At 34.4% G+C, this 27,108-nt stretch overlaps 1 protein-coding gene across 1 annotated transcript in view; it reads left to right on the forward strand.

The window, feature by feature from the left end:
* Diaph3 (diaphanous related formin 3) overlaps window positions 1-27,108 on the forward strand; it is a 474,806-nt gene that overhangs the window by 70,765 nt on the left and 376,933 nt on the right. The window contains exon 4 of the mRNA XM_027938043.3: window positions 1,007-1,111. Coding sequence (XP_027793844.1) covers window positions 1,007-1,111 — 105 coding nt within the window. The remainder of the gene's footprint in view (window positions 1-1,006; window positions 1,112-27,108) is intronic.

The raw sequence follows: 27,108 nt of genomic DNA on the forward strand, positions 1-27,108 counted from the left end.
CACTTATAAAAATTGGCAGAAACTTACTTACTGTTAAGTTTAAGTTTGGATAACCTGGTCAATAGATGACCCAAAGTCCTGATTTTCATGGACCTATTCTGAGTAGATATGGAGTTATGTATATTCAAGTACTTAACATTGCTTATCACATATGGCCTAGGGCTAAGGCTGGCAGGAAATCCCTTTGAGCTTCCCTTCATTTTCAGTCGTTTCTTTCTTACCTCTGTCTCCCTTTCTTCTGCTCTTCCAGAGGAGCCTCTTAAGCAATGTAATTGATAGCAATTCTTATGTTTGTATGGATATGCCTGACTTGTATTTTTAGTCAAAGTTACTTCCATAGGGACATATATGATGCTTAAACGCTTATTTTGGTTGGTGCTCTTGAGGAATGTTAGATTTTTAGGTGGTACCTGTTTATCTTAGTGTAACTTTTATGTGCTTTAGATCTTTCAGTTAATAAACTAGTTAATGTTTTAGAAAGAGATGGGGAAAATAATTAAAACCATAAGATGCTTTGTCATTTGCTGGAATCAGTTCTAGTGATTTGATTGTGTGGTGTTCTTGTAGCTTTCAGAATCGGGGAAGTGGAAGTTTATTTACTTTCTAATTTTTCTGGTACACAACAGCTCTTTCAAAACAGTACAAGATAGCTTCAGGCACAGCTGTTGTAAAAAAATAATTAAAATTGTGAATCCTAATAACCTTAGGAAAGGCAGAAATTTGCAACTGTCTAATTATCCATAGTGATGTGAATATAACTTTAATAGCCTGCTGTGAATTTAGATTTTCTGGTAAGCATTTTACCTGTTAAACTCATCGAGAATACTTTCTTCTCTCTCTCCAGCTTTCCTCTCTCTTCCTTTCTCTAGGCAGAATTACACGTAAATCATTTCAAAACAATTAATGCTGCTTTAGTCACAAATTATTGATTTTTCCATTCATAGCGTATATAGAATTGCCGCACTATTTAGATTCTAAAACCAGGCATTTTAATTGTGTTTTCCAGGAAGATATGAATTTAAATGAAGATAAAAAGGCACCATTGCGGGAAAAAGACTTCGGTATCAAAAAAGAAATGGTGATGCAGTACATTAATACTGCTTCTAAGACAGTAAGTAAAACTGTCAAGTTGAAAAATATTGCTGAAACATGATGTTGTGTGGAAAACAATGCCTTTGTCTAATGAAGTACTGAAGTGTGTGTGCCACTGTAATCAGAGGGCTTTTGAATGTATGATTAAAGGCACATGAAGTGTAATACATTTGTTTAAAAATATTGCCCATCTTATCACTTTTAAACTATGTTTTTGACCAGTTACATTGGTAAGAAACATTGTGGTCTACTGTAAGAGATCTTTCCTTGTTGGTGAATTAAGATGGGCATTGATTTCCAATGTCACCTATAAACAAGCATAATATTTGTATTGTAGGAAAATGAGGCTGATTTTATTCTACCTAAATCAGAATACATAATGGGTATATTTTTAATGTGAGCTTCTTGAAGGATAAAATTATCTTGTTACAAATTATAACTGCAGGTATTGAAAGGAGCGTTGAACCTCCACATGGCTGCCAGTTTTTCAGGGAAACATAAAATATGTGGGCAGAAATAATGACTAAATACCTAAGAAACCATGACTGGCATAGAGAATCAATGCATTCTTTTCATGGAGCAGCAAATGAACTTGACTAGTCATATACAAATTGTAAATAAATGAATTAGATGAAAAATATAAAATGGACACTAACAAAGAAGTGAAAGACAGTAGAAAATGACCATGGCTAAATTTAAAGTAGAATTGAATTAGAAAAGAGCAGCTTAACACACTAGTTTTCACTGAATACTTTATCCTAAGGCCTGGTTACAAGGACATAAGTTATTTATACTTTAACTCCATTTATCTACTAGACTAGTCTGTGACTCTGAGGTATTTCTTTTGGAAGAAAGATTCAAGTGGTGTTTAATTTTTAAACATGTCTCACATTTTGGTAGCCTGATCAGTTGTAGAAATCACTGTGAGTACTGTGCTTTGTCCAGTTCTTTATATAGATGGGCTCTGTGTCCTGCTGTTTAGATGCTGATACTAATTGCTTTTGCCCCTTAATGATACACATAGACATTGCAGGTCAGCATTAAGGGTATAGGAGTCAGAGCTCTGTTGTTTTGATCTGCTTATTTATCTTGTTTGACCCTTATTTTACTTCTCCGAGCTTTAATTTCTCATTCTTAAAATGGGAAAACCTACAACATACCCTTATTATCAGCATTAAATTGTTTATTCCAATTTTAAACTGGTGGCTGCTGCTTGTGGTAGTGGTGATAATAGCAATTGTTTTTCCTTGTGATTTTTTTTATTCTTGGTATTGAAATCATACCATAATCAATAGTATGTGCAAAAGTACATAAGTAATAATACACATTTACTACTTATAAGTTCACATCTTTGAGATAGTCATTTTCTTATGTTTACTGAGTGTCCAAATGTCAGGCAGTCTTTTTAGGCACAGGAGATGGGGCACTAGGATATTCTACTACTCTTGTCATCGCGCACTTGTAACTGAAACACACAGATACACATGTAATAGTAGGTGAAATGTGATGTGCAAAAAGAGTTAGAAGAGATGATGGAACTGTATGGAATAGTCAGTAAAGACAACTCTTAGGGAATTTTAAGTCTACCAATCATGAATTTACTAAATAGAAGTACAAGGAATACTACATCAGAACTGGTTTAGAAAACCTTTTGATATATTAATATATTTTAATTCTGGAATTTGAGATAATAAACTTCTAAGAGAAAAACAAACTGTTTTGGACTTCATAATAGTGGCTCTATTTCAGTTTGCATTCGCTGACTTTAACCTTTAATCCTTTAATCATTTTGGTCTAAGGTTAGAATTTATTTATCAGAATTGGGTAATTAAATTATCAGACTTGAGTAAATTAGTTATCTAAAGGATCATTACAGCATTGACTCATCTAATTAGTGTGTGGAGGATCATGGCTTTTTCTAGGAGAGTTCTGAATAATTTGGCAGATGGTTAACATTATAGAAAGTTCAAACTGACCAATCATGTTTCTGCTTGGGAAGTAGAAACACATGTTATTAACTCTGTAGACTTTGTCATGCCACTTTATTTATATTAATGACTATTGAAAAAGTTAGTGAGAAAAACAGAGCCAAAATTTGTAGATGGGTTGTTCTAGAGAGGATAATGCCGAATTCGTGTCAACTAAATTTATTATTTGATTTTTGCTTTGAGATATTTTTTCCCCCCTGGGTAGTCATTAAGATTACCACTGATGCCTGCAGTTGATTTGAAAATGTTTATAAACATTAATCCTAAAAGTAGGCCTAAAGTAGGTAAGGTTAGTTTTTAGAATAAAATGGGAAAAAATAGGGAAAAAATGCCATCTCTCAAACTAGTTATTACCAAGACTTAAGTGTGAGTTTTGGTGCTCAAGATGCAATACTGACTTTCTGCAGTTAGGAAGGTTTATTAAATTAAGCAACGATCATATTAGTGGCTGACAATGCCAGATTCATTTCTTTCTAATTTTGTAGGGCATAGGCATGTGTTTGTCTAGTACATGGTATGGGGCTTCTGAGAAATATTTCCCCTCCCTCATTTAAGGACCCCACTTTGGAGAGCTGCTCCCTCTGTGCTAAACAGTTATGCAAGGTTGTGAGGTGCCTGGAGAGTGGCATCCTGGAACTGCTGCTCTGGCCCAGTGCAGTCCTCTTTCTAGCCCCTTCCATTATTATGTGAAGTGAGACATGTTTTTATTTAAGCTGCTTTGAGTTTTTTTTCTTTGTTGATGTAATGGCTTGATATGTCATCCACATACATTTTTGCCTATGTGGGATCTCTCTAATTCTAATTTGCTCTGACAATTACTGTTTCCATTCAAAGGACATTGTAAAAACCCTACCGTTACCCAGCATGTGTTCACTCAGAGAATAGATGACAGAGGTACTACTGGCCCTGTGTTCATTCTCTGGTAAATGACTCACTGAAGAAAATGTCTTTCATGGAGAATATAGAATTTACTTGGGTTTGAATTTCTAGCTGGAGAGTGAGATTAGTGTGCAGTTGGTAATAAGGATCTTGAATAAAGTTAAGTAGATTAGACGAAGGGGAATGAAGGAAAGGGCAGGAGAATACGAAATGGAAAGATAGTGGAATGAATCTGATGTAAATTTTCTGTGTGCATATGTGAATACACCATAGTGAATCTCTCCATCATGTACATCCATATAACTGGGGTCCCAATTAGAATAAGATATATTCCATGCTTGTATAATTATATCAAAAAGGACTCTACTCTCGTATACAACTAAAAGAACTAATAAAATAAAAAATGAAAAAATGAAAACTAAAGTGGTTGTGAAGAGATAGGCAAAATGGAAGATAACTCACAGTTGCCAGAAAAAGTAAGAGGAAACTTATGGAGCAGAACAGGCTGTGGTCTCTTAAGCCACTATTATGAAGAGCCACTTCAGAAAACACTCAAAGCCCGAGTTCAAATCAAAGAGAGCTTTATTTACCTGGCCAGGGACTGTCACCCACCCATAAAGACTGAAGCTCTGTGGGACAGCAGCAATTTCCTGGCCTGTGTCTTGGGAATATAAGTACGAAAACCAACTCGATTAACTACATCTTGGGTCCGAGCAGGCGTTAGACAACCGTATCCTGAGTTTGGTCGGTTAGTGAGGGTGAAAATCTACTTCAAAGTCTTGGGTCACCAAGACCACCATATCCTGGGTTGAGTACATTTTGTGGGGTACAAAGTACAGAAAACAATATATTATATGAAAACAACTTTCATTTCAGTTTCTCAGAAACAAATCTTGTAACAGTTTTTATAGAAGGCAGCAAAATAGTGTCTTAGGCCTATGACAGTTCTTGCTTTATAATTGCCTTATCTCACTTATCAAAATCTTATAGCTATAATCTATGTTTTTTACTAATCTGTAACCTATAATTTAAACTCTTATTAATTGTATTTATCACTTCACACCATGACAGCCACAACTGCATAGGATTTTCACTGTTTTCCAAATGAAGGTACTGAGAAATGGTTAACTGAACCATAAGTATTGTTATTATTTTTTTTTTACTGTGGCTATTTTTCATTCTTGTCTTCCCTTAAAATGCTTTAAGCAGTTCTCCAGATATTGCTAAAATATGGTTTTATAGTCAAGATTCTTGTGCTTTATGTGAACAAACCAGACTTGGGAGATAGATCCTAATATTTTCTGCCTTTTCTTCGTTTTGTCTTCTTTTTCTCTTGCATTGGGTACATCAAGCCCTGTGTCTGTGACATCAGGGTTTATGTCAGTGCTTATTTTCTTATTGGTATTTTGAGCTGTGTTTAGGGTGAGCTGGCTCCATCTACATCATGTCTGAATAATGTAATATAGTCTCCTATGACAGGGTTCACAGGAAATCTTGGATTAATTTATTCATAATTAAAGAATGCATTAAAAAGGACTACTGTTCATAATAAGACTGGGAATGAGATACTTTCTTTATCACAAAGAATTAGTAAAAATATATGCTATATTTTCCTATCTGTTGAGAGGAAAGAGTCTTTGTGTTCCACCCTGAGGTCTTTCAGGCTAATCTGTGGCAATGCAAAACTGCAGAAGGCCTGAGAGGTGAAATCCTTCATGCCAGAAGAGTGCAAGGAACCCCCTGAAACGAGTGGGAGATCCTGTGTAGAGGAAGAGCATCAGAGGGAGTAGGAGTCAAGAGGAATGAGGAGAACCTGAAAGATATCTTTGTGGTATCTTTGTGTGCATGTAGAATTTTTGGGAGTGAAAAATATGAAGGGATTTTGAGGGAAAGTGCTTTCCTGCTATCTTGTATAATGTGTTAGTTCTCCTGGACCCTTCAGCAGAGATGAGCCTTTGCTCATCAGTGAGTTAGGGCTTGAATTTCCCCTAATTTTTTGTACATTAATATGAAACTGTCCTGCTAGTTTGCAACTAGATTGCTTTCTGTTAGCATGTAGCCTTCTTTTTTGGCTGTGGATAAAATACTTTAAATATTTCTCTTTGAAATGCATTCTTCTAGTAAAAGCCCTTCTGAATGCACTAGCATGTAGCCAGAGACTGCCATAGGGTCCCCATCCCTCCATTTGTTTGGTACTGGCTTGTTTCACAGCTACAGTGACATGGCCATTTAGGTAGATGGCTACCTCATATAACTCAGATTCTTACAGAGAACATCATTCTTTACGTTCTATTTGTTTAGTCTTTTTTTTTTTTAATTCTTTTCTGGAAGTTGTGGCACAGTTCCTCTTTTATAAATGCTCCTAGAAGTTTGCCAATTCCCTCTGACTTTGTTTTCTATTTTTGTTTTTAGTAGTAAAACTAGTTTCTATGTGAACAGTATTTATTGAGAAAGTTCATATAGTATAACTTTATTCCTTGAACCTATTCTTAAATGTTACTGAAATTCTGGCCTAGACTTTTAAAATAAGAAATTAAATATCAAGTACTACAGAATATAACTTTAAAAAGGATATAAAAATACCATAACAAATTCTTTTTAAATACAGGAGATGGCTACATCCACTTTGAATTCCTAAGTGTGGAACTATAATCCTCTGTGTGGTTATATGTATACATTTGAATGAGTATGTATGTATGTATGTATATATAATATTTGTATACATGTTTCAGTGTTTAAAAGTATTTGAGAGGTCTTATCATGGTACCACTTGTTTTAACTTGAGTGGCTAGCATTATGTTTTCAAGTACGAAGGATATAGTATTGTGTAGTATGATCTTTCTAGATATCTCTTACCAGAAAAAGTTATATTTTGAGAAGATGTTAGTCATATATTCAGATTTGTGTGTATTTAAAAAATATTTTTGTAGATGGACACAATATTTTTATTTATTTATTTTATTTATTTTTATGTGTGCTGAGGATCGAACCCAGTGCCTCACACATTTGAGGCAAGTCCTGTACTACTCAGCTACAGCCCCAGCTCCTTGCATATATTTTTTTGAGATGGAAAAATGTGGAGCTAATTTGTTTTAGCATTGATTTGTTACTACTGTAGTAGTAGTAAATACATTTTCATACCTTTCATCATCTATTTTTCTTGCTTAGGTGCAGTTTCAAATGTTAATTAAAAATATTGTCAGAAACAAAGTTATTGTTTTCTCTCATTCTTTGTTAAGGAGTTTCATATTTTAACTTCTAGAAACTTAAGGGACCAAAGTTATACATATTCTTGATAATTAAAATTACCATGGTTTATTGTTGACTTAACCATCAAGGTTAGGATTTGATGAAAGCAACCTTACAACATGGAACCTTAGTAGAAAATGAGGGTGCTATTAGAAGTCTATAACAACACCACCCTTGCCCACAATACTTTGTCTATTTGTCTCTAGGTCTTGCTTGCTGAGTAGGAGAAAATTTCAGAGCTCGGGGCACTGAACTAATTTCTTGTTAATATTATTTCCTAAATTTCTGCCTATGTAGGGCAAGTTTTATTTATGTACAATTAAAATTATCTTTTTACAGCTCAAATTTATCCAGTTTCCTTATGCATTGTTTCTGGGCAGCTCTAGTGGTGTTTAAACTTCTCTGCTATCATTGCATTGTGGTATTCTTTAGATAGGAGATGGTAATGAAGAAACTGATCTTTTTTTTTTTTTAATAGGAAGAAATTAGGTTCAAATTAAAATTGTTCATTTTTGGCTTTTAAGAAATCTTACAGGTTGGGATATTTTTCTTCTTCATATTATTTAAAAAAAAATTTTTTTTGATGCCTGGGAATTGAGCCAGAAGGGCTTAACCTCTGAGCCACATCCTCAGCCCTTTTTATGTTATTATTTATAGACAGGGTCTCTCTGAGTTACTTAGGGCCTCAATAAGTTGCTAAGCATGGCTTTAAAATTGCGATCCTCTTGCCTCAGCCTCCTGAGCTTCTGGGATTACAGGCGTGTGTCACTATGCCCAGCTATTATTATTATTATTATTATTTTTTAAAGACTTACCAGATAAAAGTGTTATTTACTAGCTGAAATGTAGAGACTGAATTGGTCAATGTTTATTAGCATTGTTGGCATTAGAGGTCATCTGGGGTTTTCTTATCTTTGGTCATTCAGTTGTTTCTTGGCCCAAGACATTTTGCTATGCTTATACTTATTTTTATAAACATAATTAAACTTTTTTCTGATAACCAGAAAAGTAGTGATAACTTTGCAAGTGCCAGCAAGAAGAGACATGAAATCATGGTGGTTATGAAAGTGATGACAAAAATGTTCAAATGAAATGAATATTTTGGAAGAAGAAATATTTCTGAGAGAAAATGAAAAAGTAAGGAAATTTCTATGAATGAACAATTTTTCAGTGAGCAAAGAGGAAGGATAATTGATGAAGTGAAGGGGAAAAAGTGGCCAAGAGTAATAGCCCTCAACCTTGATATTGATCAGAATCATCTGGGGAACTTTAAATATCTCAGTGTCCAGGCCACACCATTTAACAGTTATACCAGAATTCCTGTGGTTAGGACTGAGGCATTAATATCAAGTAAATCTTTCTTGGGATTCCAGTGCACAGCCAAGAGTAAGAACTACTTGTCTGTAAAGGATGAGCTTTATCACCAGATGTCTCTTAGTATAACATTATTCAACAATAGACTAGGAGTTGATAAAATGTAAAGGCTGAGGTTGGTGAATATTTGTGGCTGCAAGGCTGCTTGCATGTGCGTAACATCAAAATGTATGTTTCAGTGGCATATATACTGAAGCTACTAATAATTTTGATAGATATTCTGTAACTTGGAGAAATAATCAGAAAAATATGTCCCAAAGAACAGGTATCAGCACAGAAAGAGAGCGTATGCTTTTAGAGTATGGTTTTAAAGCTTCAGTGAACTGATTTATCTTTCCAGTTGGTGGCATTAAACTTTAGTGACTAAGTTAGTTAAGATTTGAGGCCTTCTTTCAATTCTTACTTTCAAATGGAATAAATTATATGTGTGTGTGTGTGTGTGTCTGTGTGTGTGTGTGTGTCTGTCTGTCTGAATCCTTAGCGTGTCATTCATAAAGTGCAAAAGGCATTTGTTCCTTATTTTTTGGTTTTCTGATTTATTACCATTTCCTAGTGTGCAGTTTAGTGGTACTGCCGTAATTCTAAGAACATGAATGTGGTCAGTATAGCCTCTTATTATCAGTGTGATACAAAATTATTTTCAAATCCTTTTATTTTCAGAAGCTTTCCATAATTAAGTAAATTTAGGATCTGCCTATGGGATTCATTGAGGCATTAAAACAATGTAGTCTAAAAGTTAGACAATCTCATTTTTAACTGTTCCTTATATATTACTGTTAGATTTTATGCATGGGCTTTTTCTTGGGAAACTTGCAAACTGTTTTGATAAGTTTGAAACCATTTCTTGGCGGTTAGTTTTGTTAAGGATGATTTTAAAGATGGTTTTGTTTTACTCTTTTTTAGTAGGCATATATAGTAGTTATTAGTGTCCCCCTTTTCCCCTTCCTTCTCTTTGTACTATGCATTGAACCTAAGGGCACTCTACAACTGAGCTACATACCACCCCAGCCCTTTTTTATTTTGAGGCAGTGTCTCACTAAGTTGCTAAGGCTGGCTCAAACCTGTGATTCTTCTGCCTTAATCTCCTTAGTAGTTGGGATTATAGACTTCGCACCTCCATACATGGCTAGTAGTTATTAGTTTTTTAAAATTTAGATCTGGAATATATCTTAGAGCAACTTTACATTTTGTAAATGGGAAAAAGGCTCAAGGAATATGTGACATCCTCAAATTAGTGATACAGCAAGGACTAGAAACCAGAACATCTTTCTTTCTTTGCTTTTTTTGTGTGTTGGGGATCAAACCCAGGAAGTTGTGCATGCTGCTAGGAAAGAGCTCTACCTCTGAGCTACACCCTCAGTCCCATCTTCCTTTTAAACCTTTTTGTAAAGTAAAGCAGATGCTTGGTAAATTACCTTAAGAACAATGCCAAGATTAATAAACATTATGTTGCAACCATCCCAGTAGGCCCTTTATCTGCCCTGCCCAGTCTGAAACCCGCTTAGGTTTCTCATAAAAGCAATTACTCTTCTAAGAATAGCTTTCTTGAGTTTGTTTATGGTTTTAACATACCAAAGTGTATCTTAAGGCACCATCATTGTTCTTTTATTTTAAAAATTGGAATATCTTTCCAATTGGTGGCATTAAACTTAAGTGACTAAGTTAGTTTAGATTTGAGGCCTTCTTTCAATTCTTAGTTACTTTCATATGGAATAAATTTTATATATATCTATCTTTAAATCTCCAGATTCCCCATTCATCCCTATATTTGTCCAGTACAGCATGGGTTTTGCTAATTTGCATACTCATGGTGAAATTAACTTGTTTCTCTTTCTTCTATATTTTCTAAAAAATGGCAGATAGATCAGAGGTTGGACCAGACTCAGGAAATATGATATTCTTTTAGCAGTGGTTACTTATGTCTGGTTTGTAATTAAAATTCTATAATTTTTTTCATTTATCAATTGTAATAATTTTATAGACATTTCCTCTCATACTATTTGGCTACCAAGTGATATAGGAAATTTAGGATAAATGCTAGATTCTCTCTGCCAGTTTTCTAGATATTGAATTGGTTCCATCCTTTGAATTGATTCCCTGTCATAAATTCTTAGTGATATTTACATTTTTAACGTTAATAATTTATGCATCACAATTATTACTTTTAGTGAAGCTCAGATTGTCCTGCCTTTGGTTAGTGCGACTTTGTCTAGTTGTCGTCTAGTCATTTTGGCATGATCCTGGCAGCTTTGAATTGTTCCATTAGTAACTGCTAAGATGATCTTGGCTTCTTGTGTGTATATCTCATGTTAGACCTTTCACCATCATTTCTTTTAGGTGGAGTGGTATTTCAGGATTGCCATATTGTAGCCAAGGATGCTTAGTACTAATGGGTGAATTGCTGTTTCTAGGCCTTTCCAGTGCAAGATATCAAAAGAGAAATATGTGGTTTGTGTATTTCAAAAGTTTGGCATATGGCATATGCTGTCTCTATCTCCAGCCTCTTTTCGTTCTTGACCAGTACCTGTGTCGATTAAGCATATAGCCATTACATTTCACACAGTCTTCTTCAGGTCTTCATTTAGTCTTCACTTGTATGAATATCTGTTTTGAATGCTTATCACTAGTCCTTTTGTTGATATTTGTCTAGATATTTTGTCTTTCTGAAGTTTATTCCTTAGTAGATTCCTCAGAAGGCCTCATAGAACAATATTTCTTGAGTTTTGCACATTGATGACAGTATATGCCATTTGTTGCCTAGGGTCAGTTTTACTGGATATAAAAACTTTGCCTCACACACTTCCCCCTCCCTGCTTAAAATATTAAATTATGCTGCTTCCTTCTAGCATAAAAAAACAATAAATAGTGTTACTGTCTCAATGATCGGCTGGTAACTGGTTTTTATTCCTTATAGTTTACTGTCTTTTATCTGGATGTCTGAATGGGATGATTAGGTATGCAGTACACCATTTCACTGTGTACTTTAAAAAGTTCAATCTTTTTAAATCTGTTATCTAAATGTTGGATTTTGGTCTATAATATGTCACTTTCTTTCCAATACTTTTTGCCTTATTTTGATTTTTAAAAACTTCATTTCTGAATCTCTTGTGACATTATTATGTTTATTTTTGTATTCCTTCTACTTTAGTCTTCATTTCTGAAATGATTTTTATCTCCTATTTTTTCCCCAAATTCCCTCACCTCATTTTAAAAATTCTGCTTTAAATATTTGTTTCATGACTTATTTATTCCTCATTTTGAAATTAGAAACTGCAGTTTAATTTATGGGATTGTCTTTGAGATGCCTTTTATCTTCTGTAGGCATGTTCTCAGTTTTGATGACATTCTGGGCACTTTTTCCTCACAGTTCTACAATGCTGGAGGTTCATAGGATGTAGACCCCCCCCTGGCCTCCTCCCCTCATCTGCAGTTTTCGTAGACCAGAAACCTCCCAGTTTTAGCTTTTGGTTCCAAATTGGCCTACCATGATTTCCAGTGAGTACTTGTGGGTCAGTATGGAATTCTTTTTTTCCTGTTTGTCAGATATCTTGTGGGTTCCTCTATTTTTCCCCAACACAAATGTTTATATTGTGCATATCATTTGTCTGCTTCTGGTTTTGTGTTCAACTGCTTGTCTTTCGAGGATTGTGGAGAGGATAATTTTGCTGTTCAATATGGTTGGCTTTTGATCTTTGCTATTTAGTTGTTTTTGCTTCTTTTTTAAAGGATGCAGATAGTTTCTTAAACTCTACTGCTGTACCGCATACCCAGGTCCTCTAGACTCCTGATTTAAAGTCTCATATTCTTTTATTTTATGCCAATTTAGGTCTTTGGTTAAAAAATAATTCAGGGTTATTAGCATTTTCTTTTATTTTCCCCTTTTTTTCAAGGATGAAAATGATATATTAAGCAATGACATTTTTCTATATAACTTTAATTGATACTTTTAGGTTTTGCTCTTTATTTCAGCTGTAAACTTTCATCAAACCTTTTAATGGCTCATGACCTACAAATAGATTTAAATCAAATGTTAGTTTTAGCCTTAGTCTATGCTATGTTTGTACAGTGCTGTCATCTCCTCATGTAGCTTCAGTAAGTTATGTAGCACGCATCCTTTGTGTCCCATTGATAATTGGAAAATTCAGACTGCCCTTCACTGTTATACCCCACCTCAGAAAAATAGGTCTCATCTGCCTGTGTGTGTCTATAAATTAGTGAGTGTGTTAAATCTATCCCAGCATGAACTCACTTCAAGTGCTGTGAAAGACTATCTTAAAGAATTTAAATTGATTGCAGATGTTAGTGCAATTAAGCAGGCCTGATGAGCTAAGAATCATGTTTCTCAGATTTGAATATGAATGCATTTTAAAAATTATAGTGGTGTACTTCATGTAAATGGAGTTCATAGGCATCTGAGAGTTTTTATCACCTTCAGTTTTTAAAATGCTTCAGAAACATGAAAAGTGATGTGTGGTACCTTAAGCAGATACTTGGATGACTTAAAATATATGCATGTTAGTCTTTGTAGTTCTGTGCCATCCTTGACCAACTAGCATGGACTGGGAATGATTTCTTTCATTATTTTATTTGTCTATCTTATCTGCATTTTGTGCCTATAATTCATTAAAAAGTTATTCCGCAGGAAAGGTATAGAGAAAGTATAATGTTATTTCATTTCCATTTTTAAGAAAAAAAAGTTTGACAAAACACCAAGTGAAAGCATTTAGAATAGAAGCTAGGATCTCCCCTCCTCCCCCCATCAGAACACTCACTGGTAGAATTCTACCTACTTCAAATCACTTTTGCTTTAACTGCTAAAATGTAAGAGAAAATTTTATATTTGTTTTAAAAAGTAGCATACTGGGTTGCAAATTAGGAAGCAAATTCTGAAACAAGACTGTAACAAGATTAAGTAGAGTGTACGGTGTGCTCATTTTCAATTTATTTTAAATTGATCCATGCACATTAAGTAATTAAACTCATCAATTTCTGTAACACATTGTAGAATGTTATGGACATTAGGACTTTATTGTATAGACAGTGGTAAAATAAAGCACAGAAATGTTGAGTAATTAGATACTCTCCAAATACTAAGAAAATTAATGAAATATTATTTGAAATGTAGCAACATCAATGATTTTAAAAGAATATGTTTTTCTAGATGGTGAAAATTGTCTGTTCTACAATAATTTATAAAAGTTTATCTTATTACATTATATTACCATTACATGGGCGGCCGTAGCTTGTTTTCAGGAGTTAAGAATAGAGTTCTATTGCTTTTCGCTTTCTGATTTTGGAAATTCATTTCTCTCTAGGACTATGTTTACTAAATTATAAAACCTAGGAGTTTGTTCTTTGGGAAAGTTTGGAATAAAGGCAGTATTTGTAGTCTCTTAGTTGTTGTTCTTCAGGTTCTAAATAAAGTACTTAGTGAATAAATGTTGACTGGGCGCAGTGGCATACAGCTGTAATCCCAGTGACTTAGGAAGTTGAGGCAGGAGGATCGCAAGTTCAAAGCCAGCCTCAGCAACTTAGTGAGGTCCTAAGCAACTTAGATTCTGTCTCAAGATAAAAAAAATACAAAGGATTGGGGATTTGACTCAGTGGTTAAGCACCCCTGGGTTTAATCCCTGGTCATCTCCCTCCCCTCAAAAAAAAGTTACAGTTGAATGCTTCTTAAGTCTTTATCATACCTGGAATAAAAAGTTAATAATCCTGAGCATCATAAACATACATTTTTTTTTCCACATGAAGCATACAAATATATTTATATGTCACTCTTTGGATAAAGGGCAAACCCTTTGAGTAGGAGTGGTTCCTACTTTGGTTTTTCCTTCACAAGGCATGCTTATGAAACATCATCTGTGATCCCCATTTGTTTGTATGTCTTAAGTAGACCAAGAATTTATAGTTTTGAAGCAATGCAAGTGTAGACTTTATAAGAGATTTGTATGTTTTAATTTTCTTTTAACAGTATGATCTTTCCAGTTATCTTTCCCATACCTAATTTTTTAAAGTAGTTTTTTCAAGTAAATTTCTATAACCTGTCTTTCTTAATTCTGAATATAATATATCACAGAAGCAACTTTTAATTCTCACATATGATTCGTTAACAAATATAGACACTCTCACACTTGATAAACAGTTTGGATGTATCAAAAGTCAATTCTTGGTGTTACAGACTTCATAGGATTATACATGTGTAGTCTTATGCTTTGGGCATCTACCTCTGTTATGTACTAATGGAATGCCTAATGCTGGATGTCTGTCTCCAGAGTTTTAAAGTCATTTTCATTTTTTTCCTTTCTCTCCCCATTAGAGTCATCAAAATATATTTGTAACTTCAGAAAAATACATATTTCTAAAAATGTATTTTATGAACAAATATTTCATGTGAAAAATTGTTTTTTTTTCCTCTCCCACATAATTGTTTTATCCTGTTTCTGTTAGAAATGACTGATTCAGTTTAAGTGGAATCAAAACAAACAGAACATATTGGCTTGTGCATCTGAAAAGCCTAGGGTTTGGTTGACTTTAGAGAGGCCTAGATCCTTGTTTTCAAATGACCTAAGGATTCATTCATTATGCCTCTGAGCTCTGCCTTAACTATGTGTTGGCTTCGTTCATGCGTGTTCTTTCATGGTATACCTAGATGGTTAGCAGAAGCTCCCAGTGTAACTCCTACATTTTAGGTCAATAGTCCTCAAAAGTTTTAGATAAGTTTTCTTACTGGTTAAAACAAAACAAAACAAAACAAAACATTGATTCCCTAAGCCAGTATGTTTGTTTACCATAAACGTGTTCATTGTACTATTCACTAAGCCAGTATATTTGTTTACCATAAACATGTTCATTGTACTATTACCTCATTACATTCATATTATAGATTAATATATTATTAAAGTATGTGAGTTGAGAATATAAATACAAAGTAACATGTTAATATTTTAGTTAAATTTTGCCTCATCTTCACAATCAATTTTGTTTCTCTTATTATTTTGTTTTTATTACAGTTTAGCTAGGTTAGATTAATGAGAACCTGAACATGTCTTTTTTTTTCTACTTTACATGTTCTATAAATTACTTCATGACTTATTTTCAAAATCTATAAAACTTTCTGAAATTGGTGCCTTTTTTATCTTTAATTTTTTTTTCTTTTCCTCCTCCTAATTAGAGGTTTAAATTATTCATTCTACCTATCCTTCATAATTGAACCTTCCATTTTCATTGAGAAATGCTCTGGCAACATGCAGAAAGCACATAGTAATCATTGCATTCTCCTAAATCATGTTAAGCTGTGTGTTCTCTGAATTGGTCCTGCCCTCTTGGTGGTGGTGGGGAAGAGCTGGGGATGGAACTCAGAACCATATACAGACTAAGCATGTACTCTACCACTGAGATCTATCCCCAGTTCTTGTCCTTTTCTTATTCTTGCCTGTACTGGTTCCTGTATTCTTGTGCTGCTGACTTGATCCTGTCCTTCATTTAGCCATATGTAATTAAACACTCAGTTTGAATATACTGTTCTGAATTTAACAGTGCTGAGTAAGATATCAAGCCCTGGCTCTACCTTTATGTGTTGTACTTGAAGATAAAAGACATAAAACTATGAGTCACGTTATGAATAATCCAGGTTAGATAGAGCCTAGTAAGAATCCTACCTTTGTTGAATTCATCATTCTCAACAGTGTGATGAAGAAAGGTGCTGGAGGCTCACAAACTTGGTTGATCAACATGCTGAGATTTAGCGTGTGTTTTATGAGCAGGCATGCAGTCTAAGCTGACACGTACTGATGTTTATATATTCAAATGCCAATTTTATAATTTAGAATCAGAAATATTGATAAGATTCTTATATTTCCTTTTTGCCTCATAGGTAAGATTATATTGGAAGTGAACTGGTAAGAATTCCTTACTTGGTTTGTTGAATAATCTGTGGAGAAAATGGGCCATATTTTCAAATTAAAATAAATTCTGCTCAAGTGTGTACCCATAGCATAGCATCATATGCTGTGTCTATTTAGTATTTTCTTTTGTTTGCAGTGCTGAGAATTGAACCCAGGTCCTCAAGCATGCTATGCAAGCACTCTACCACTGAGCTATATCCCCAGCCCTACTTTGCCTATCTTTATAAGGACTGATGGCTAGCATCTCATTGTGGGGGTTCTTCTTCCTGCAGAGGAGGGTGTAAACCACCTGTGAACTTAAAGTCTAAAATATTTAATGAAGAACAAAAGACAAAAGAGTCAGCAATGTATTTACAAAAGTGGAGCTGTCTACACAAAAGCTGAAACTAGACAAAGGAAACATGGCTCCAGTGGTTTATTTAAGGCAGGGATAAGGTTTCAAGGGCGGAGTCTTGCTTCATGATGTCTTGCAGTCAGCAGGTTGATTGACATCTTGGCAGGTTACACCCATCTCAGGTGCTGTGTGTGACAGGGCAGAGTGAGATAGAAATTCACTATGTGTCAGAGCAGTTAACCAAAGCAAATGTCCACTGGTCATTCCCAGACACCAGATGTTCCTATCCACTAGGCTCTATGCACGGAGGGCCACACACAGCCCATGGATGGATCCTGACATATCTTAACTGCTCTTCTGCTTCATACAGTTATCTATGAATACCTGCTACATTATGTAGCAGTAGATATGTGTGTTAGTATTTGGGGCATCCCCTTTTCTGGGGAGTCTCAGCAGGACTCTACAGAACTCTAAGAGGATCTCTCTACATATTTACAGTTACAATGCAGACTGCCTTCTCCTAATGACCTAGGCTCACTACTCTTACAGTACCTTGAAATTGATAAGGTCATACTTTTTAACAATGACTAAACTAAATTCACTTTATTTTGAGGTTATACTCGATCTTTACACATATGTATAATCTCTCAGATTAATGGGAGGCTTATATTGTCTCATATTTTCATTTGCCCCCCTAATTATTAAAATTTAATATTATAGCTTAATATTTGGGGGTATCTTATAATTTGCATGCGTATCTCCTAACCTACACTGCTTACCTGATTACCTTTTAGAGGAGAATCAGGAGCTATTGTCTCATTTTTTTCACCATTTAGATTTTATAATATTCATGCATTTTTTTTCTTTCAATTTTGAGAAATTTCTTAAGACACAAAGGTTGTTTTGAATAATCAAAGTAAATTGATTAGAAATTTTAAGATCAACTTATTTAGTAATCAAGTGACGTCCCAAGTATAATTCATTTATTCAGATGCTCAAATTTGAAATTATTAAAATCAAAGATACATCTTAAAACATAAAATATCACTTAATGAAGTAGTCTTCAATGCAGTATAAACTCTTACTATCTTATTGCATTGTCTGGTCTACTTAAATGGAAAAGTCTATAATCTTTCAATACTCAACACATGAACAGTGCTGTGGAAGGAATGATTTTGTTGTGACACATGATCAGAAAAGTGTTCAAATGCCACTCAATGCACAATAAATAAGTAAAAAGCAAATGAATAGAATGGCTTTGAACAATTTTATATAATGCTTATTTAATATTAATAATAAAATCCAAGGTAAGAATGTGAGTAATAGGGAATGTTGTAAAGCTTATTTAACATGTAGTACTTTTAATGATCACCCCCCGCCCTGCCCCCAAAGTGATGCATTGCAGAAAATTTAGAAAAGACATGATGGAGGAAACAAAAACCACACTAATCAAAATAGGAAAAAAATGTTGATTTTGAAAAGGTCTAAAGAACAATATTATAATAGTGATATTAAGCTAACAAAAAAAATTAAATGTGACTTTTTCTCTTGTGTCACAATTTTGGCAGAAGTCCAGAGCCTGAAGCTAGCAGGTACCAGAAAAATGTAGACATGTAAAGAGTCTGTGAAACTGATTATTCTGCTGTTAGCTTGTTATCTGCTTTGAGATTAAATAAGAACAGTTTCACAATTTTTTAAGAAAAGGAAGATTGATAAAGAGAGGCTGTTTCTGGAGAGAGATATCATGGTGTCATGGTATTATTTCTGATTCCTCGTGATATCCTGAAGCCAAGTGATGGGCACTTGACAGAGCTCTCAGAGGTGGATATGTATTCCTTCCAGTTTTGGGATAGTGATACTGGAACTGAACTCTATTTGCAGATGGTAAAGTCCAAAAGCAAGAGGCAGTGTAAACTGCATTGTTGACAGAGCAAGGAAAAGGGATTAGACCTATTATTGGAATAGGGTGGACTTAAATGAAAATATTGGCTAGATGTTTCAGGAGTTTTGAGTTGTCATGGAGGAAGTTGTCATTCAAGGGCACCACATGCTTGTGCAGTGACCCTAACATGGAGAGTCTCTGTAAGGTCAACTACTAAATCTTCATCCGGGGACACGGAGTAACCCACATAAGCACCCCACAGAAGTAGTAAACATTTGGATATCAGCCACATCCTGAGGACAGTGGTAACAGAGACTAAGAGTGATACCTGACTATAGCAGTTTTCTGCAGCTTACCTCTCTTTTCTTCTCATTCCCTTTAGCCCTGAAGATGCTGGAGAAATCTTGATGAGTCAGGATGGGGGAATTGAAGTGCAAGTTTGAAAAATAGTGAAGGGCCACAGCCCTGTTCATCGCTGTAGATTTCCTAGTCTGAGTGAGGTTTCCACTAAGGCAGGAGACAAGCTTTAGACTTGTCAAGATTTAAGTTTCAAAAAGTTTTAGAATTCTCCCTTAAGAAAGAAATCACTTTTCCTTATTAGGCTAGTTAGAATATGATTCTCAGGTAATAATACTAAAAATAATATTGGGTTGACAGTATTCTTAAGTTTATATCCATTAATGATAAAGGAAAGCATGAGTATGTTGTATGTTTGCTAATAAATAATTAAAAATGTTTAATGGGTAGCGAAGGGAAAGGGGAGGAATTGAGTTAGAAGAAAACTATTTGCCACATATTAAGGTATAAAGAACACATACAAGTCATTAAGAAAAAGATGAACAACCCAATAGGAAAGAATATACCTAAAGTGAATAGGCAATTCACTCCAGAAGAATTACAAATGGCTAGCTGCCTTTTGAAAAGACATTCAATCTCACTATGTAAATGAAAATAGGTATATAGTGCATTTTTCATCTGTCAAAATAGAAGAGCTGAAAAAAAAGATTGCTGACAGGAAATATTTGGTGAGGGATAGAAATATATATCAATGTAACATTTTTGTAGTACAATTTGGCAGTATCTATCAAAACCTTGTATATCCTACTGAAGTAAAAATCCCAGTATTTTACATCTATTTTGTAACAATAACTTGTAAGTACACAGATCTGTGTATCAGGGTGTTTCTTATGGCTGTGTGAAATGTGAAGCTCTTTCCAATATCAATATTTAAAGCTACTTAAAAATATTCATAAGTAGAAATGACTTAGTAATTCATTCTACATTCACAAAATTAATGGACAATACTACTATTAAAATGAGTGAGTCAGATCTGATTTGGAAACTTACCCAATATATATTTAAAAAGAAAACAAAAGTAATGCTAAGAAGCATATGTTGTATGGTATGAACAAATTTTCATCAAAAAAGTACTGGTGTGAGGCTATACATGTGTATGTGAATAAGGGAGCATTTTCCTTTGGATGTGTTCTGTTATCTAAATTTCAGTATTTGTATGAAAAAAAATTCTCTTAGAATAATACTTTCCTAGGAGAAACAAAATCTGACATTATTCTTATCAGAAACACCGTTTTGGTCTTGTTTACCAAGTTGTGTTGTTAGAGTACAGATGGCCTGATAACACGGACAACATTTCAATTAGAAAAAATAAAAACAAATCAGCAGAGCTAATAGTATGCTGCTTGTGAAGCTTTTAAATGTGACTTGGAATAGCATGCAGATTCATTTTATATTCTTGTAGCAAATTAGTACTCATTTAATAATCACTTATTTACAGAACTTAAAAGTTTTGGAAACATCTGGATAGATTTATGAATAATTTAAATGTTCAGTTCATGATCACTGCCAAATAGTGTTTATTAAGCATTTACCAATGTGTGACATGTTAGAATCCACAAACATTACCATAAATGAAAAATACAGGAAACCTGGAGACTTAGGGAAGAGGTGTATTATTACATTAAAGTATATATGAAAATATCATTTTATATTAGAATTTTCTGCCTTATAAATTTAGTATTATGTCAACTGATTTTTTAAGTTGAAAATTTTGAGGAGTCTTTGATAACATCTAATTTACTTTATACTCCTGAAATTTCTTTGATTCCTTTCTTTACCAGGAAATGCCCATCAATAATAATTTGTGCTTTCACAGCCATTCAATTGAAAACTTGATATCATGATCCTAAGATACTTTTTAATAGTATATATTAATACTGAAGAAAATAATACAAGCCATTCATAATTTTATCACCGTAAGTAACAGTTTATAACATGTTATTTTTCATTTTGTATTTGTTCTTTTTAGACATACATAACAGAATATATTTTTAAATATTATACATGCATGGAGTATAACTTATTCTAATTAGGATCCGATTCTTGTGGTTGTACATGATGTGGAATTACACTGTTCATGTATTCATATATGAACATGGGGAAGTTATGTTCCATCCTTTCTTGTGTCTTTCCTATTCTCATCCTCTCTTCCCTTCATTTCCCTTTGTGTAATGCAATGAACTTCTCTTCTCCCCCTCCCCATGTATGTTAGCATTCACATAGCATTTAGCTTTTTGTTTTTTGGGATTGGCTTATTTTACTTAGCATGATAGTCTCCAGTTCCATTCATTTACAGGCAGATGCCATAATTTCATTCTTTTTTATGGCTGAGAAATCTTTCATTATGTGTATATACCACATTTTCTCTATCCATTTATATGTTGAAGGGCACCTAGATTGGTTCTACAGCTTAGCTATTGTGAACTGAGCTGCTATAAACATTGATGTGGCTGTGTTATTGTAGTATTTTGATTTTAAGTCCTTTGGATATATACTGAGGATTAGGATAACTGGGTCAAATGATGGTTTCATTCCAAGTTTTCTGAAGAATCTCTGTACTCCTTGTTGCGCCAGTTTGCAGTCCCACCAGCAATGTGTGGGACTCATACATTTATTATTACTTGTATTCCTGATGATTGCCATTCTGACTGGAGTGAGATAGAATCACAATGTAGCTTTAATTTGCATTTTTCTAACTGCTAGAGATGTTGGTCATTTTTTCATATATATTTTGACCATTCCTGTTTCTTCTTCTGTGAAGTGTCTATTCAGTTTCTTTTCCCATTTATTGTCTGGATTATGTTTTTTTTTGGAGTTTGTGTGTGTGTGTTTCTGTTAGGTTTTTTGAGTTCTTTATGTATCCTGGAGTTTAATGCTCTATATGAGGTGATAGTGGCAAAGATTTTCTCCTATTCTGTAGGCTCTCTCTTCATGTTCTTGATTGTTTCCTTTGCTGTGAAGAAGCTTTTTAGTTTGATACCACCCCATTTATTGATTCTTGATTTTATTTCTTGTGCTTTAGAAGTCTTGTTGAGGAAGTTGGGGCCTAATCCCACATAATAAAGATTAGGGCCTACTTTTTCTTCTATTAGACGGAGAGTCTCTGGTTTAATTCCTAGGTCCTTGATCCACCTTGAGTTGAATTTGTGCAGGGTGAGATATAGGAATTCAATTTCATTTTGCTACATATGGATTTCAAATTTTTCCAGCACCATTTGTTGAAGAGGCTATTGTTCATCCCATGTACGTTTATGGCGCTTTTGTCTAGTATGAAATAACTGTATGTGGATTTGTCTCTGTGTCTTCTTTTCCACTGGTCTTCATGTTTGTTTTGGTGTCTTTTTTTTTTTTTTTTTTTTTTTTACTATAGCTCTGTCATGTAATTTAAAGTATTGTATTGTGATGCCTCCTGCATTACTTTTCTTGCTAAGGATTGCTTTGGCTATTCTGTGCCTCTTATTTTTCCAAATGAAGTTTATGACTGCTTTTTCTATTAAGAATGTCATTGGAATTTTAATAGGAATTGCATTGAATCTGTATAGTGCTTTTGGTAGTATGACTATTTTAACAATATTAATGCTACTTATCCAAGAACATGGGAGATCTTTCTAAGGTCTTCTTCAGTTTCTTTCTTTAGTTTTTTGTTATTTTTATTTTGGAGGGTTTTCACCTCTTTTGTTAGATTGATTCCCCCAATTTTTTATTTTTTATTTTTGGTGAATGGGACAGCTTTTCTAATTTCTTTTTCAGTTGATTTATCATTGGTATATAGGAAGGCAATTGATTTATGGTCTTGGGTTTAACATATATAGCTTTTATGATGTTGAGGTAACTCCCTAGTTCTTCTAGTGTTTTGAACATGAATGGATGTTCTATTTTGTCAAATGCTTTTTTTTTTTTTTTTGCATCTATTGAGGTAATCATGTGGTTTTTGTCTTTAAGTCTATTGATGTGGGAATTACGTTTAATGATTTCTGTATGTTGAACCATCCTTGCATCCTGGGATAAATCCCATTGATCATGGTGCACTATCTTTTTAATGTGTTTTTGTATGTGATTTGCCAGTATTTTATTAAGGATTTTTGCATCTGAGCTGGGACTGTGGCTCAGTGGTAGAGCGCTTGCCTAGAATGTGTGAGGCACTGAGTTCAATTCTCAGTACCACATATAAATAAATGAATAAAATAAAGGTCCATCAATGTCTAAGGAAAATATATACAAAAACATAATTTTTGCATTTATATTCATGAGGAATGTTAGCCTGAAGTTTTCTTTCCTCTACGTGTCTTTCTCTGGTTTTGGTGTCAGGGTGATACTAGCTTTATAGAATGAATTTGGAAGGGTTCCCTCTTTTTCTGTTTCATGGAATAATTTGAAGAGTTTGGTGTAAGTTCTTCTTTGAAGGTCTGGTAGGATTTGGCTGAGAATCCATATGGCCCTGGGCTTTTCTTTCTTGATAGGCCTTTGATGGTGTCTGATGGTATTAAAGTCATGCAGTATTATTGTGTTGTGATCCATTTGATTATTGAAATCGAGGAGGGTTTCTTATTAATGTATAATTTGCTTAAGGTGTATATAATGTTTTTCTTTGTTCCTTGTGATTAACTTTGTCTTGAAATTCAGTTTATTTGATATGATAGAAACCCCTGCTTGTTTATGTGATCCATGTGAGTGATATGTTTTTTCCCATCCTTTTGCCTTTGGTCTGTGGATGTCTTTGCCTATGAGGTGAGTCTGTTGGAGACAGCATATTGTTGGCTCTAGTTTTTTAGTCAGGTCTGCAAGTTTATGTCTTTTGTTTGATGAGTTTATGCCACTAACATTCAATGTTATTATTGGGAAATTTTGATTTATTTTAGGTTTTGAATTTGAATTAGTTTCTGCTTTGATTGACTATGCTTCTAATGTAGTTTCTCCCTTTTGCTGATTTTTACTTTTATCTTTCATTTCTTCATGAAATATTTTATTTAGTAAGTTTTGTTGTGCAGGCTTTCTAGTTGTGAATTCTTGTCACTTTTGTTTATCGTGGAAAGTGTTTTATGTCATTGTCAATTTTGAAGGTTAGTTTTGTTGGGTGGGTTTTTCTTGACTGGCATCCATTTTCTTTCAGAGGGTGATATATATTATTTGAAGATCTCCTAGGGTGAGGAGTTAGCTGAGATCTGAATTGGTTTCCTTTGAAATGTGACCTTTAATTTTTCTCTGGTAGCCTTTAAAATTCTGTCTTTATTCTTTATGTTTGGCATTTTCATAATAATGTGCTTTGAGGGTCTGTTGTAATTTTGTATATTTGGCATCTTCTAAGCCTCTTGTATTTGATTTTTTCATTTCATTCTTAAGGTTTGGGAAATATTCTGATATTATTTCAATGAAAAGATTGTACATTCCTTTGGTTTATATCTCTGAGCCTCCATCTATCTTGGTAAATCTTATGTTTGGGCTTTTTTGTTGTTATATATTTCCTGGAAATTCTGTTTTGAACATCTTTTCTCCATGCTGAACTTTATTTTCAAGAATATAAATTTGATCTTCATTAGCCAATACTCTGTCTTCCAAGTGGTTACTCTGCTTTTCTATTTTTAATTTGGTTTATTGATTCCTTCCTTTTGAGGATTTCTGTGTGATCTTTTTGCAGCATCTCTATGTCTTTGTTGAATTGATCTTTCACTTCCTGTATTTTCTCTCTAATTTCATTCTTTACATCATCCTTTATTTCTCAGATCCGCTGCTTGACTATGTATGTTCTAAAAGCCTTCTCTGTCATTTCTCCCATTGTGTTGTCGATGTATTCTGCTATTAGAGTATCTTGTTTTGTTTGGGGAAATGTGTTCCCTTTTTCATATTGTTTGTATGTCTCTGCCCATCAAACAGTATGGATCTGAGGCAGTGCAATTTGTACTTTGTGGACTTATAGTGTCCTGATATTTTTCATTACCCCTCAGTTTAGGGGGAGAAAGAAAATAACAAGATTGAATGCAGATAATATACAGCATTAACCCAAATATTTCCTCCTATCACATCGACAATGTTAATTGTCAGAATAAACAGGAATGATGAGATGAGTTATTTCCCACAATAAAAACAATAAGATTTCAAAAAGTGTTTACAGTTTCGAATGGTGGACTGGAGAGAACAAATGTGATGTAGGATGTGATGATTATGAGGGATGAGGAGAGAAAATAGATGTAAAAAAATTAAAGGAAGAGTAAAATAGAGAACAATAGAGATTGGCTGTTAGCATAAAAAAGAGAGAATCAAAGGAAATAAGTAAGAGGAAAAATATCCAAAGTAAAAATTTAAAAATAAAAATAAAGGATATGAAATAAAATCAAAATATACTTATCAAACATCCCAGTCCTCAAAATACTGATACATGAAAAATAACTGGGTTCAAAAATGGTAGAAATGAGAAATAAATATGGATAATTGTCTATGAACCATTCAGGTCACAAACAGAAAAAAAAAAGATCTTGATGAAAATTTAAATAGTTGTTTCTCTTTAAGTTGGAAAGATTCTCAGCATTTCTTCTCAGCAGTGTTGGGTGGGGTGGCCTAGAAGTTGATGCCTGCTCCTCCCTCAGGGTGGCGTTGCTGGAATGAGGAAATCCTGTAGGCAGAACTTCCTGAGGCAAGGCTTAGGCTTAAGCTTAGGTGTAGGCTCCAGGTTCTTTGTGGAATGGCATTGGTCTTGAGATTTTAAATCAGTGCGTATCCAGGGCCCAGTAATTGCCAGTCCATGCTAGAATACTGTACCCTAGGGATGTCCCCTTGGTTCCACTTACGCATTGGAGGAGCCAATTCTCAGTCCTTTTTTTCACCTGCAGACCCCGTGTTTCCTGGTCTGTTGAGTTCACTCTCCAAATTCAAATTTCTTGTGACCCCATCCTTTTGAATTTTTAGCCAGGCATGTCTCTCCCAGCTGGTCCTGCAAGTGGCCAAATTGTGGGGTTGGGAAGCTGGGTGGGTTTCCATGACCAGTATTCTCCCGTGTAGACCCCTTTCTGTGTTTGATTTTGTCCTGGTCACTTAGACACACACACAGTTTGCCAGGTCGGTTTTTTGGGCCAAACTCTGGTTTGCTGGGAATTGGCTCCCTCAGCTGCTGGTCCCTGTGCTATGGTAGTGAAATCGTTTCTTATTCTATCCTCCATAGGCAGCTGGGGGAAAGGTGGCTTCTTTCCCATACAAGGTGCAGCATGTCTATCAGATTATCGGATAGTGTCTTTGATCTCTGATCTCTTTCTACCTAGACATGCCTTAGGCTTCCTAAAAAATGGGGGTTCGTTTAATTTCCTATCTCTCCACTTTGCTCATGGAGGAACCTCTCTGGGTGGTTGCCTCTAGCAGGGGTGGTGGCACTGGGGACTTTTACCTCATTTTATTATATTCATCCTCCCAAGTGAGTCCCCAATCTGCTTTGAATGTCCAGTATTAAATCCCAGTACACACCCTCCCCCTTTTCACACCCTCCCCCTTTTCACACCTTGCTGAGAAGCTGCCTATCTGCTTTCTTGGATTCAGGTCACAGAGCATCCAGGAAAGTGACCTTCTCTATTTCACTATCTTGAATGGGTGACCCAATCCCACTCAGTTGTTAACATTTTTGATTTAATTTTTTTCAGTCTTGAAAAATAAGTCCAAGAATACCAATACCAAAGGGTGATTGTAAAGAGGAAATGAAATGAAATACTACTGTATTTACGGTGTGTACTGTGTTGGGTAAAGCATCTGGCAGCACCTGATAGTGTATTTTAATTATTTATCTGCCTTCTATTTTATTTCAGTAGTGTCCTAATTATGTTCCAACTTCTTTTATTCTGAGGTTTGTTATAGATCCTTAGTAGTGGACACTTTAGTAGTATAAAGTGTTCTCTAATAAAGATAATATTGTCACCTAAAGTTTTTAATTCTCCATTTCAAGGAAGATGGCAATGTTTTAGAAATAAAAGCTAAACCTCATAGGGAATAGTCATCCATAGACATCAGAAAAGAATATAAATTTTCCCCTAAAATTCATGAAATTAGTTAAGACCTGCTAGTGAGAAG

The sequence above is a fragment of the Marmota flaviventris genome, chromosome 4 (assembly GCF_047511675.1).
Source record: "Marmota flaviventris isolate mMarFla1 chromosome 4, mMarFla1.hap1, whole genome shotgun sequence".
NCBI lineage: Eukaryota > Metazoa > Chordata > Mammalia > Rodentia > Sciuridae > Marmota > Marmota flaviventris.